Raw genomic sequence first — 12,505 nt, 5'->3', positions numbered from 1 at the left:
ATATCGTTTGGCATCGTTAGGGATATCTATTATTAATATCTCTCGAATTAGTCTTCTTAGACGTTACAGTACTAAAAGGCTTCGATATCTTTTTTTTCTTTTCTTATCGTTGTGATCATACCTACTTGGATCGCCTCAACTTATCATGGCTCGTAAGAATAAAAAACGCCAGACTCAACTTACGTTTGAATCTATTGGTGCTTCTAGCTCGCCGGGTAAAGCTACGCCTGCCAACGTACGATTTTCCAAGGATACAGGTGCGAGCAGTAGTCCAAGTCGTGCATCCCCGGCGCAAGCAACTCGTTCTTCGGGCCGCTCTAAGAAAAGGCAGAGCAAACTACGAGGCACTGTTGGTATGTATTTGATGCTTCTCCTTTATTGTCTAGTTATCTCTTAACATCTTAACATATTCTAAACTTGAACTTGCCACTCAAGAATAGGAGGGTAGCAAACATATTGGTTTATATTATTATAATACGAATACTTATAATCGGATAGGGTTATCACAAAATACGACATCGCCGGCTAGGCCGCCCCCGGCAAGTTTCATGCCAAAAATTCATGACTCTAGGCGCCCCGTCGTGGGTGATGATTCCGAGTCTGAGACTGAAGTGCCAGACCAAGATGAAGAGAATAACGTCCCTGTAAAGTCGTCGCAGTCTGTCTCAACTAGACTTCGAAATACCGTCATTGACGACGACGACGACGACGACGACGACGACGATGATGATGATGAGCCAATCGCTCCTCCTTCTACTCTAAAACGTCGACGCCTTCCTGTTATCGCCTTAGATGACTCGGATGAAGATGGGGATGAGGACGACGATGACCGTCCTATTGTGCCGCCTAGCTCGCTAAAACGCCCGCGCCCGAGATTCATCGAACTTGAGGACTCGAGCGACTCGGATGCTTCACCAGTGAAAAAGAGGAAGATATCGGTCTCGACTCCTGGTAGACTTAAGAGACCAACCTCTCTAGTTCCTTCTTCACCTACAAAACGGGGCGCACCGAAAGGCCATCGTTCTGAAAAGCAGAAGAAGATGGAACTTCTTCGTCGCCGGAGGGCTGGCGAGAAGATTGAAAAGCTTACATCTTCAGAAGAAGACTCCGATGAGGAGAAGCGTGGACTTTACGACACGGACCCAGAGGAAGAATTCGTCGTCCTGAAGGACTTCGATGACGAGGAGTCAGAAGGTGAAGAGCAAGAAAAGGAGGAAAAGCCTGCTAAGCGATTACGACGAAAGGAAAAGGAAATTGAGGAGATAAGCCAAGAGGATAGCCAGGAGGATGTCGAGGGTCAAGATGGCGACGACGACGATAAGGACCTCGAAGATTTCATCTCTGATGACGACGATGCCCCCCTAGGAGCTCCTGCGAACCTGGACATTCCCCTGGAATTCACAGCTCAAGCACATAGGCCACTAAAGGACCAATTCCCATATGTCATTGAGTGGCTAGTTCACAACCGTATCAATCCCGCGTTCGAGCGCAACGATCCTGTTTATAACAACGCCTGGCGTAAACTAGACGACGAGGTCCGCGCCCTCGCATCCTCTAAATTTGCCTCCGCCGCTTGGAAGGCCGAGTTCTACCGTACTCTAAAAGGTAGGCCTAAAATGGAGGCTTACGAGATGGATCGATCCGAAAGGAGCGCTGGTTTGTATGACACATGTGACGCCTGCGGCCGAAGCAACCACCCCGCGTCCTTCCGCATCATCTTCCAAGGACACCCGTACTACAAAAGCACCCTCGCAGATGTCGAATCCGACACCGAGGATAACGACAGCAATGAAGACGAAGACAGCGACAACGAAAGCAACGCCGGTTCCATTGACACGCAAGGCATGACGCTACCTCCGGTAACTAGAGAATGGCACGTAGGTGTCGTATGCTGCAGTAACGCGGAAACTGCGCACAGCCTGATCCATTGGAAACACGCGCTCAAGGAATGGGTCGAGGAGCGGCTCGAAGATGACGGGTGGATGACTGCGCATAAGCTTAAGGAGCGCGAGCGCTTGAAGGCTAGGAAGCGCCGCAATCTGGCGAACGGAATCGTCGACGGGTGGCGTGAGAAGGGTATAGTGACTGCGCTGTACAAGGATTTCAAGAGTACGCTTGAGAGCGCGCGGAATAAGACTACGGGGGGACGGGGGAGGGGTCGGTTTCGATAGGGGGTTGTTGTGACGGGCGATGAACCTGCTACTGTCTTCCTTTTGAGGTCGAGAGGTCGAGGTTAAGATGTTAGAGGTTACTGGCTGCTGCGGGAGATTTAATACCCAGGAAACGACCGGTTGCACTTGTACCGCATGGAAGGTTAAGTACTCGATCTCTGGGTGAAAGTGAAAGCTTGCAGGGTAGGAATAATTTACTAGAACCGCCAAACTAGTTGCGAAGTCACAGGGTCACGCGAATACTTCAATAATGAATGAAAATCGCAGTGCTTTTATTCTTTTATACATAGCTCACCCCTAACCTAACATCCGTCCCTTTCCTACCGCACCCGCCGTGATATATATCCATGACCAGTATTTCTTCTCTCATTTCTCATTTGTGCTTCTTTCTTTTTTTTCTTTTCATCTACCTGATAGCCTTCGCCCTCGTAACGAAATCTCGTATCCGATCTAAACTCTGCTGGCCATCTGGTCCCTCAACACCACTGCTTACGTCAATGCCGATGATCCGGCTACCGTCTTCGCCGGCGGCAGAGATTACGTCTGCTACGTTCTCCGGCGCTAAGCCACCTGCCAACACGATTCGTAGTTCCTGGTCCTTCGCTAGCGCTGCTTTTACGTCGACGCCGTCGAGTAACTGTCCCGATCCGGACCCAGAGTCGAATAGGGGCGCGGCGTGGTATCCGCGGGCGCCTAGCCCCGGCTCACCAGGCGAGAAGCGTCGTAGCACGGGTACTGGGATCGCGCGTGCCCACTCGATCGGCTCGCGGCCGTGAAGCTGCACGGCGTCGAGGGAGTAGCGTTTCTGTAAATCGAGGATTTCGTCTAGGGGTTGGTTCTGGAACACGCCGACGAGTAGGGGGCGGTTGGGAAGAGTAAGTTTGCGGGATGCTGAGGTGAAGAAGTCGCTTGCGGCATTGCTAGATATGGGTATGGCAGAGGAAGCTGATGAGTCGGATCGGGCGAAGCCATGGACTGCTTTGGAAATAGCCTTCGCGGCGTCATCGCTCACGGTGCGCTTTCGTCCCGGCACGAGGATCATGCCGATCAGATCTGCGCCGGCCTCGGCAGCGGCCAATGCGCCCTCGGGAGTACGCGTGCCGCAGATCTTGACGAGGAGTGGGTTAGGTTTAGGTTTTAGTTGGGCGGTTACTTGACCCGCGCAGAGCTGCTGGATGAACTGCGACGCATCGGGGGCACGCATAATGGCTTCGCCCACTAGGATAGCGTTGACGCCATCCATGTGATTGACAACTACGTCCTCGTGAGTGTTGATACCGCTGAGAGCGCATATGATAGTCTCCTTTGGTACGAGACTGCGTAGTCTGCTAGTAGTACCGAGGTCAACCTCGAAAGACTCTAGATTGCGGTTGTTGACACCGATGACCTTGGCGCCTAATTCCACCGCCGTTTTCATCTCCTCTGCGTTCTGAACTTCGACTAGGGGTTCCATTCCTAAGGAAAGAGAATATTTGTATAGGCGCGTGAGTAGCTCTACGTCAAGCATCTTAACAATAAGGAGGACCGTGTCGGCACCAGCGAGTCGTGCCTCTAGGATCTGGTACTCGTCGAATACGAACTCCTTTCGGAGCACCGCAGGCCGATTAGGCATGCTGTCTAATACTTGCCGTACGGCACGGAGATCTTCGATGCTACCCTTAAACCAGTCTGGCTCCGTGAGCACGGAGATGACGCTGGCTCCTGCCAGAGCGTACTTCTTCGCCTGCGATGGCGCATCGATTTCGAGGGCAAAGATACCTTTCGAGGGCGAACCTCGCTTGATCTCGGCCATAAGGGAGACATCGAACGGAGTTTGACGTAGGCGGTCGACGAATGGTATTTGAGGGGGGGCGGCGTTAAGTTCGTACGCAGCCTCAAGATCACTTAAACGTTGTGACGGGATCTCCTTCTGGGCTGCCACTGCCTCCTTTCGACGAGCATATATCTGTTGCAATATGTTATTCTTCTTAGGGGCCGTCGCTGCCACGCTCTTTGCGACACCGTTAACCTGCGACTCTTTTTGTAGTCGCTCGTTTTCAGCCCAAGTACCCCCTTGCATGTGCAAGAAATTCTTGATCATAACCCGACCATCTGCCGAAAGAATACTCTCGGGATGGAACTGGACGCCTTCGACCGTATACTCCTTATGGCGCACACCCATTATAACACCTTTAGAGCCATCGTCCTTGGGAATCCAGGAGGTGACCTCGAGGCATCCGGGTAGAGTCACATGTGTGCCCGCAAGGGAGTGGTATCTTGTCACAGGAAGACCTTGTGCCATTCCCGCATATACTCCCTTAGAATCGTGGGCCAATGGCGAGGTCTTGCCGTGAAGGATTTCTCCGGCGGACTTTACTTCACCACCGTACACTTCGAAAATGCACTGCCTATATATATACCCACGTTAGGTAACAGGCCACAGATGAGGTTTGAAGTGAAGAGTGCTTTCCAACTCACTGGCCCATACAAACCCCAAATATTGGGATCTTTCCCGCAAAGTGCCGGATAGCATCTCGACTTACTCCAGAGTCGGAGCTGGGGTGACCCGGACCAGGGCTGACGACGAGCTGGGTGGGTTTCTTGGCTATCAACTCGTCGAGAATGATCTGATCGTTCCGGTACACGGTAACTTTGGCGCCCTCAAGGACGAGGTATTGGTACACATTCCAGGTAAAAGAGTCATAGTTGTCTATGAGGATAAGGTTCGAGGCGGTAGGTATAGGAGGCGACGGGTCGGGATGGTGAGGGGAGTGATCAATGATGTCCAGAGTTGTAGCCATGTTTTACTTGTTCCTTAATTCCTTTTTTTCTTGTTCTTTTTTCTCTGTGGTAAAACAGGTCGGAGTGGGTTGACTCTTCTACTAGCTGGAGGTGGAAATGAGGGTATCTCGATTGGTTGAATCTTGAATCACAAATTCACTTTCTGGACAAAATAAGAGACGATATTAACGTAGAAACAACGATATTTCCGACTGTAGTCGACAATCCCACTCTACCACTCTACCGGCTACTCAATGGGACTTTTATGTTGTACATGCAAAATGCAAACAATATTTGAATTATTTCCGGGCATCGGAGGTATGACAAAGTGGCAGAATTCTGTAGCCCCTCCAAGGTATAATACCTAATACCTACCTACTGTGTGATAAGGCTGAGGCTAAAAGGCATATCTTTTATCGATAACAGACCTAGGCAGCTAGGTACTAAAGTTATGCACTTATCCATTGGAATGGCTGGATGGAACTAGCTTCAATTAGATAGCGCGTACCTGCGCGCGGTGTTGCATGTACCTCTGAGTGGGTACATGTAACGGGTACATGCACGTCGGAAGCTCTGACGCTGAACATTCTTTTTTATGTTAGTACATATCCTGTGGAAAGCTCCAATAAATGAGTATCAATCCGGCCATTTTTGCGATTTTCAACAATTTCTCTTAAACCGCGTCGCAGCGAAAAGCTAACAGCTTCTCGTCCTTCGCTAATTCACATGCATTCGATGAACAGTTAACCTACCCATTGCCTGCTGATAGCTGCAGCAATGGCAGAACTACAAACTGATCATGTTTATTTACCTCCTTTGGAGCCCTGCTTGAAGGGCGAAACTGTCGTCTTGTAAGTGCAACACCATGAATTATCGCCAGCCACTATCTCCGTTACCCTCACCTGCTAACCTCGTTTCCCACTCGCTTCAGATCGTGGAGGCTACTAGCTTCAGCGCTGACAGATCCTTCTGGCCATCGACAGAGCAGTTCTGCCGTCGTCGACTTTCTCACCGACCCTCTAGTCCAATCCTTCTTTACCAAACCCGGCTCGGCCTTCGAACCGCGAAGCGACAAGAGTCCTCACCATTCCGCCTTTGTTAAAAAGACTGCTGCCATACAAGTCACACCCACCCCTAATGATAAATACGATATAAATGTCATTAAAGAAGATGCCCTTTGGTTGAGCAAGACTGCTCAAATTAACGAGATCGCTGCTCTCCGGGTGGTTGTTATCGAATTTCAGTCACGTCCTCGCAATCAGCTTCTAGGTCCCATCTCTAATCAAGATGTCGCGAGTCTACGCGAAGCTGCTGGCGCCTCAAATGCGCAAACAACCAACATCCTCCCTGGGTTTAATATCGTGAGCACGCTCGACGCGGCCGACATACAGGCGAACTTCGAGAAGCCCGAGAGCAGGAAGCAGCGAATATTTCAGACTTACCTTGAAGAATGCCGCTACTACGCTGCTACTAATGACTGTATTTTCACATTGATACTGCAAGAAAGCTTGCCCGCTTCACCACGGTCCGAAACGTCAGAAACGATCCGAAAGTCTTACCTCAAAGCATACGGGATGTCTCCCAAACAGCCCCAGAAATCTCCGAACGATACTCGCACCAAGGCCTACCACGCCCTCGTATCTCAATATTTAAATCTACTTCCGGATTCCATTACCCGTTCCCAAACCCCTCTCGATAAGGTAGTAAATGATGAAATCCTTTTGACAGAGGAGTTCAGCGAGCAATGGATTCATACGCAACTTACTGAAGCTCTTCACCGCATGGTTATTGTCTTTCAGCTCCTGGATCTGTCAAGCGATGTGTTCGTGTCTGCTCAACTCGCTCAGCAATGGTTTTCGTTAGTTGGTACACTGGACTTTTTGGAACAGCTTCAGGGGGTAAGTCACTCAGACTAGATGTGTGAGTAAATTACTTCCTTGCTAACCTTATCTCTAGTTTCCGGGAAACATACCAGACTTGGCAGTTCCGCTGCAGTGTCTAGTCTGTGTCATCTCCCTCTCTATTCTTAACCTTCCTCGGATGATGGGTTTCTTCGAGGGAGATGTAGAGTTGAATACGGACGATGAATACCTTGCCTCTTCGAATGTTCTTGAACAAATCCACGATGTGCTAGAAGGCTTGATTGACCAAGGCTCGTCATATTCCGTCCCGGTTTTATTTGCCTGGGTACCAGTAGTACATGCTATGTTCTCATCCTACCAAGAACGCGCGGAGAGGCGGGATGCAATTCAAAACGAAAAGGCTGTCGAGAACTATGATTCGGCCACGCAGATGGTCCCAACCTTGGGTAGGAGGAACTCGGCGGGGAGCATCACTACAATTGACAAGCGGAGGTATGACGACTTTCTCATTAACAAGAGCTTAGACCGCGATTTCAAACGGGTCCAGGTACTTGCTGTTATAGCCACGGACCGGGCTCGAGTATATGATGTTATTGCTACTATGTCCTCTTGTCTCGGGAACTCGGATAATGCGATATTTCCCGATTCGATTGGTTCTCGAATGAGATGCGCATTTCTAGACCTGCTCCGCGTTACCTATCCTTTAGTAGGATACAAATCAGAGCCGGTTTACGCCCTAATAGCCGTTCTGTCTGGTGGTCAAGGTTACTGGGATCTCTCACAATCTCGCACTATCTCTGCGGAGCAAGACGTTATTACCTTAGCCTTTAACGACGAGATCATTCTTGAAAGTTATTTCCATCAGGCGCTGAACCGGTTCCCTTACGAATTTATCCCATTCATTACCTTGTGCCGAACCCTTTATTCTACGCATACTAACGACAATAATTGCGAGCTCATTTTGAAGCTCCTTCAAAAAACGCCGACGCTTACATTTACACTACCCGACGATTTCAACGATTATCAACTTGCCTACGAGGAGGATAATTCTAATAGCTTCCAGTTTCTCGAAGATTTCCCCCTATTTGTCCCAGTAGCAAGCCGGAGACGAATAACGGCAGAAGACGAACACTTCATAATACCGGCAGGTACTTATGGCCGCTTCATTGTGGACGAAGGGAGAATTGTGCAGGTGGAGTATGAACACTCTGCCCTGGCTCTGCTTGGAAAGAGACTGGACGCCAATCTTGTTGCAAGCAAGTACAATTTGCAGCTCGGAGAACTTACTACGGAAGATACCGCAGAGGCAGTGTCGCTACTTGCTACACTCGTCCGTACAGAGTGCGTAAGAATTCAAACCTCGGGTGAAAACTCTTCTGAAGCTCCCGAAGCTGCGTTGGCCATTGTAGGCGAGGCCAGCCGAGCGTTGTCACGAACTAAAGATATCATATCTGTTGTTTGTGACACGTTGGACCTTCTTCTAGACGCAGACCCAGAGAGCAACGTGTTAGCCGCTGTAGCGGCTTGCCTGCAATTCCTCCACGCTGTTCTATCGATATGTCCAGGCAGAGTCTGGTCGTATATGTCGCGATGCACAATCCTTGGCAACCAAAGCCAAGGAGGTCGACTTGCCAGGCTAGTTGGGAGCCTTGACTTATCTGATACTCGGTTGGAGTTCCTGATGTCTGCCGTGCGTCTATTCTCCAGTCTCATCGATAGCGCCATGAGCAGTTCGGTGCGGCGTAAAACGGGTGCAAAGACAAATTCCAGGCAAAAGCAAACCCAGGATATATGGTTAGGGGTTTCGGACAAGATAGTGACCCAGATTTCCTTGTCAATTGTACGAACGTCGATGGATATCCTAGAGAGTTCGTCTACATGGAGATTCGCGTCCGCCCTAGATCGTATGGTCCTCGTACGTGACGTGGTACCGATTATGGACAAGGCGATCTACTACACATTTAGTATGGACGATATAAATTCGAAGACATTTTTGATGTCGGCTCTAGAGCCAGCCGCTAAGTATGTCTTGGATAGTTTCCTCGCGCCATCGGCCGGAAGCCTCCGTGTCCAGCCACTTCTCGTTACTCTGGTTGCGGCAACGCAACCATACGGTTCTACCGTATATGCGAATAGGTCCGTGGCTTTCCGGGCCCAGACGAAGGCGGTGCTCGGGCTGGCGAAGAATCTGGTGAGAGTGGCGAATCTCTTCGATCGGTCCTCGACCACGGTTGAGCATCAACTATTTAAAGCGACGCCATTTGTTGCCCGTGTTTGTGCCTGCCATGATACTTTCAGAGGACCGGCTATCGAGCTTCTGGAAGCGTTAGTGATCAGTTCCGGCAAAAGTACAGGAGAGCCCCCTTCTTTACTTGGATATCTTGGTCCTCAGACGTCCCGTTCGTTCATCCAACTGTTGTCGACGTTAGACAAACCTTTTGATCAAGCCCAGGAAGTCAATACGATCTGGCGATTCTTTTCGACCATTGTTAGAAACAGGCAACAGTGGATGGCGAATTGTCTTCTTACGGGGAAGACACCACGCGATGCTAAGAATGGGACCGGCAAAGCAACAGAAGTGTCTTCAAGTTCCGTGCTCACATCTGCTCTCGACAGGCTTAGCTCTATATCTGAGATTGAGGAGTCAGAAGCCCTTTCAATTCTAGATTTCATCACCTCAGCCCAAAACTTCTGGCCGTGGACTATTTTCACCTTACAAAAGAATACCAACTTTTTGACGGAGCTACGAAGATTTGTACGAGACCTTAAGCCGTCGTCCCTTACTTCTAAGTCCAACGTATTACGGGCGTGCAACGAAGCACGGATCGCTGCATACGTTGCCGAGATATTCGCTATGCAACTCTTCCACCTTCGGCAGATAGGCCAAGCCGATGCATTCGCCAAGGAATTGACACGCGATCTGGATTACTACCTGCGAGACGGTGTGGCTGTCTCCGGTTACAACCGGGGCCTTCATGTCAATTTCGCCCGGAATTTCAGTAACCAATATCCCGGCTGTTCCCTCGATAATTTCAAACGGACGTTACTCGAGCCTCGGTCTTTAGGAGTCGATTTCTATTATGCCTTGAGCCTTGCGGACAAGCTGCTCGCGTTCGACTCGGGCTGGGTTGGTCCTCGGAATAACGGGTTCAGAAGCGAGATGGAAAAGGCCAACGCCAATCTATCGCTAGTCGACGCCCAAATCGTAAGTTTCCTAGACATCAGATCAGAATCGAGTTACCGCTAAACCATATACAGAGTCTTTATCATGCTTGGGAATTCCTACTCCTTGAACTCAGCACCTGTCTACCAAGTAACGATACTCTAAAAAAGCAGTCTTTACAGGTTGCTCAGCAATGCTTGGAGGCGAATGAAGAGACGCAAAGTCACGACCAAGTCTTCGAGCGCCTTGCCGAGTCGCGAGTGAACTTGGCACTTATGCTTGTGCAAAGGGTTGTCGACAGCGCCCCATCCCCCGGCGATATCACCCAGCTTTTGACGGCCTTGTGGGCAACAGTTAGTGGCGTTCAAGAGCCGTATGGATCGGAGAACATTTCGCTATACCGAACACTTCTTAAGCTATTATACGTCACATTGCGAGCTCAGGTTCGATCACTAACGACAAACGCGTCTTCCGCTAAGCACGGGAGTGCCGTGTCCGCTGCAACAGTTACTCAGGCCGTTTTGAGCATCATCGACATCACCGTTGCCAAAGGATTCCGAACTCTGGTATCTTTGGTCCACGATACGCAACCATCTGTCTTGCCTAACGACTTTGCCCTTCTTAATGCCGTCCTGCAAGCCTGTCTTTGCTTTCCGGGGATGGACCAGAATCAAACGCAGATCCTCAATATCCTGACCGCGCACGACGTCGTGCAGGCGGCAGTATCTCTGTACTCGTGGGCGGACAGGATAGCCGATCAAGGCGATCCTATATATGGAGAGCTATCAATACTTTTCCTACTTGAATTATCCACGTTGCCTTTGATAGCAGAACAATTAGCATGCGACGGTTTGCTTAACCATATCACGACGGCCAACTTGGCTAGTTACCTCCGTCGCTCGAACGTGAAGCCCTTCGCTGATTCGGTTGGATTACAACGCTGCTATAGCATATGGGCTAAGGGTATTGTTCCTTTGCTTCTCAATATCTTGACGGCATTGGGTACTACAATTGCCCCTGAAGTCGCATACGTGCTTAACCAATTTCCCAATCTCATGCAATCCAGCGTCGATAGGTTCGAGCCCCCTAGCGACAGTCGAAGGCGAGACCGCAACGACCGCGACTATATCACGCTTCTATCTGTGTCCGAGATTCATTCGCTGGCTCTGATGACACGCGTGCTGAGCGCCCTGCGTGCTAATAATGCCAGGGATATTCCGGCAGTAGAGTGGGACTCGGCGGCACTCCTAGAGAGCGTCGAGTTTTGGATAGACCGCCGGAAGCTCCTAAGGGAGAGACTGGTGACGCTGGGGCCACGCGAGGCGGAGTGGAGGAGTATGCCGCCCTCGGATCGGAACAAGGGCAGAGGGTTCGAGAACAAGCTCGAGGAGAAGGTTGTGGAGCAGTTGGAGCTCGTGCGAATTGTACTAAGTGAAGGTTTGGAATGAGCACGGCATTAGGTAGGTAGGATAGGTAGACGATTAGAATCAACGGCGCTTGTTCTTTTGCCCAGGGAGTTAAGAATTTACGACATTTGCGACGGTGCTTTATATAATCCGTAGACAACCTTAGTGTAAGTTCATATACGGAGTTGAAATAGTCATGTTCAAGGCTCATCTCTAGAGCCGGGGTATCATCCCCAGATGGGAACCCCCTATAGTCCCTATTAATACATCAAGGCTATTATTCCCAGCCTCGGCTCCCGTGCCAGTTACGACGGGACACCTAGCAACCCTCATAGTTAAGGTCGCCTTACCCGACCTAGCGTTTTCCATGTTATTTCACGTGGGACATAACGTGGGACATAGACAAGATATATCCAGTCCTAGCCAGCCAGCTACGCCAAAACCTCAAAGCTCCGAGCGTAATATACATATAGCCCACTAACCATCAACAAGGGAAAACAAGAGCGCTATCTATCGTCGAGAAGGATTGGCTTATCGGAATCCGCCTCCCTGCTGCTGCTGCTGTTGCGTCATCTGGGCATTGTGCTCTTGGAACCGCTCGCTGAGGCGCTGGGATAGGGCCATGTGCTTCTGGACGCAGCGGGCGACGCATCCGGTCTCGCGGCCTGTTAGGGACTTGGATGTGAAGTCGTCGATGCAGGACATGAAGCAGTGGTCGACTAAGTTGCTAAAGAGCTGTTTGGAGTAGGTGTTAGCAGTCTGACGTATATCACGTATATATGTGTATTATGACGATAATTTAAGAACTGGATCGACGTACTCCAAAGAAGACTTTCATCTGCTGCTTCTGCATGCGCTGCTCCAGCTCGCGCGTCTCGGATGCTGTTAACCTGTATATTCCAATCGTATTAGTTGTATATTTCTATATTTCCTTTGTGGGTGTTGGTTGTCCCGGCTTCAAGTCGACTTACCCGTCCATATCGTCTGTGGTGTGTGTAAAAGGGGTGACTCGAAAAGAAGGTCGAAACAGGGGGTTCTGACGGTAGCAGCTAAAAAGGCTTATATGTAGAATCGGGATGACGATTGAAAACTTGCTTCTGAAGCTTCACGAGCTAAAGTCCGAGTTTCCTAACAAGAAATCGT

At 50.0% G+C, this 12,505-nt stretch overlaps 4 protein-coding genes across 4 annotated transcripts; 2 read left to right on the top strand and 2 right to left on the bottom strand.

Annotated features, from left to right (window-relative positions):
- The first annotated feature begins 23 nt into the window (after window positions 1–23).
- Window positions 24–2,419, top strand: F5Y00DRAFT_221263 (uncharacterized protein). The gene is made up of 2 exons (XM_048005659.1): window positions 24–353; window positions 499–2,419. The coding sequence occupies exons 1-2, from the start codon at window positions 146–148 to the stop codon at window positions 2,169–2,171; spliced, it is 1,881 nt and encodes a 626-aa protein (XP_047859817.1). The 5' UTR covers window positions 24–145; the 3' UTR covers window positions 2,172–2,419.
- Window positions 2,420–2,427: 8 nt separating this feature from the next.
- On the bottom strand, window positions 2,428–5,265 carry F5Y00DRAFT_250010 (indole-3-glycerol phosphate synthase-domain-containing protein). The gene is made up of 2 exons (XM_048009676.1): window positions 4,629–5,265; window positions 2,428–4,558 (listed from the first exon to the last, which is right to left on the bottom strand). Exons 1-2 carry the CDS (start codon window positions 4,949–4,951, stop codon window positions 2,578–2,580), a joined length of 2,304 nt encoding a protein of 767 aa, XP_047859816.1. The 5' UTR covers window positions 4,952–5,265; the 3' UTR covers window positions 2,428–2,577.
- A 286-nt stretch (window positions 5,266–5,551) lies between these two features.
- Window positions 5,552–11,464, top strand: F5Y00DRAFT_250008 (nucleoporin subcomplex protein binding to Pom34-domain-containing protein). Its single transcript, XM_048009675.1, has 4 exons — window positions 5,552–5,782; window positions 5,863–6,829; window positions 6,888–9,998; window positions 10,052–11,464. Exons 1-4 carry the CDS (start codon window positions 5,709–5,711, stop codon window positions 11,402–11,404), a joined length of 5,505 nt encoding a protein of 1,834 aa, XP_047859815.1. The 5' UTR covers window positions 5,552–5,708; the 3' UTR covers window positions 11,405–11,464.
- A 78-nt stretch (window positions 11,465–11,542) lies between these two features.
- F5Y00DRAFT_250007 (mitochondrial intermembrane space translocase subunit) lies at window positions 11,543–12,501 on the bottom strand. Its single transcript, XM_048009674.1, has 3 exons — window positions 12,334–12,501; window positions 12,183–12,252; window positions 11,543–12,097 (listed from the first exon to the last, which is right to left on the bottom strand). Exons 1-3 carry the CDS (start codon window positions 12,339–12,341, stop codon window positions 11,894–11,896), a joined length of 282 nt encoding a protein of 93 aa, XP_047859814.1. The 5' UTR covers window positions 12,342–12,501; the 3' UTR covers window positions 11,543–11,893.
- Between the last annotated feature and the right edge of the window lie 4 nt (window positions 12,502–12,505).

This window comes from Daldinia vernicosa (genome assembly GCF_022497035.1).
Source record: "Daldinia vernicosa strain CBS 139.73 unplaced genomic scaffold F5Y00scaffold_96, whole genome shotgun sequence".
Taxonomy (NCBI): Eukaryota; Fungi; Ascomycota; class Sordariomycetes; order Xylariales; family Hypoxylaceae; genus Daldinia; species Daldinia vernicosa.
Note: the sequence above shows the minus strand (reverse complement) of the source record. Positions and strands in the feature narration are given on the sequence as shown.

Bases quoted from the DNA above. Each gene is read 5' to 3' on its own strand.
- F5Y00DRAFT_221263 (XM_048005659.1), top strand. From the start codon at position 146: ATGGCTCGTAAGAATAAAAAACGCCAGACTCAACTTACGTTTGAATCT. The intron at 354-498 runs GTATGTATTTGA...ATAATCGGATAG, and splicing joins CAAACTACGAGGCACTGTTG to GGTTATCACAAAATACGACA.
- F5Y00DRAFT_250010 (XM_048009676.1), bottom strand. From the start codon at position 4,951: ATGGCTACAACTCTGGACATCATTGATCACTCCCCTCACCATCCCGAC. The intron at 4,559-4,628 runs GTGAGTTGGAAA...GTATATATATAG, and splicing joins TTTGGGGTTTGTATGGGCCA to GCAGTGCATTTTCGAAGTGT.
- F5Y00DRAFT_250008 (XM_048009675.1), top strand. From the start codon at position 5,709: ATGGCAGAACTACAAACTGATCATGTTTATTTACCTCCTTTGGAGCCC. The intron at 6,830-6,887 runs GTAAGTCACTCA...CCTTATCTCTAG, and splicing joins TTTTGGAACAGCTTCAGGGG to TTTCCGGGAAACATACCAGA. The intron at 9,999-10,051 runs GTAAGTTTCCTA...AACCATATACAG, and splicing joins CGCTAGTCGACGCCCAAATC to AGTCTTTATCATGCTTGGGA.
- F5Y00DRAFT_250007 (XM_048009674.1), bottom strand. The intron at 12,098-12,182 runs GTACGTCGATCC...TACTCCAAACAG, and splicing joins AGATGAAAGTCTTCTTTGGA to CTCTTTAGCAACTTAGTCGA.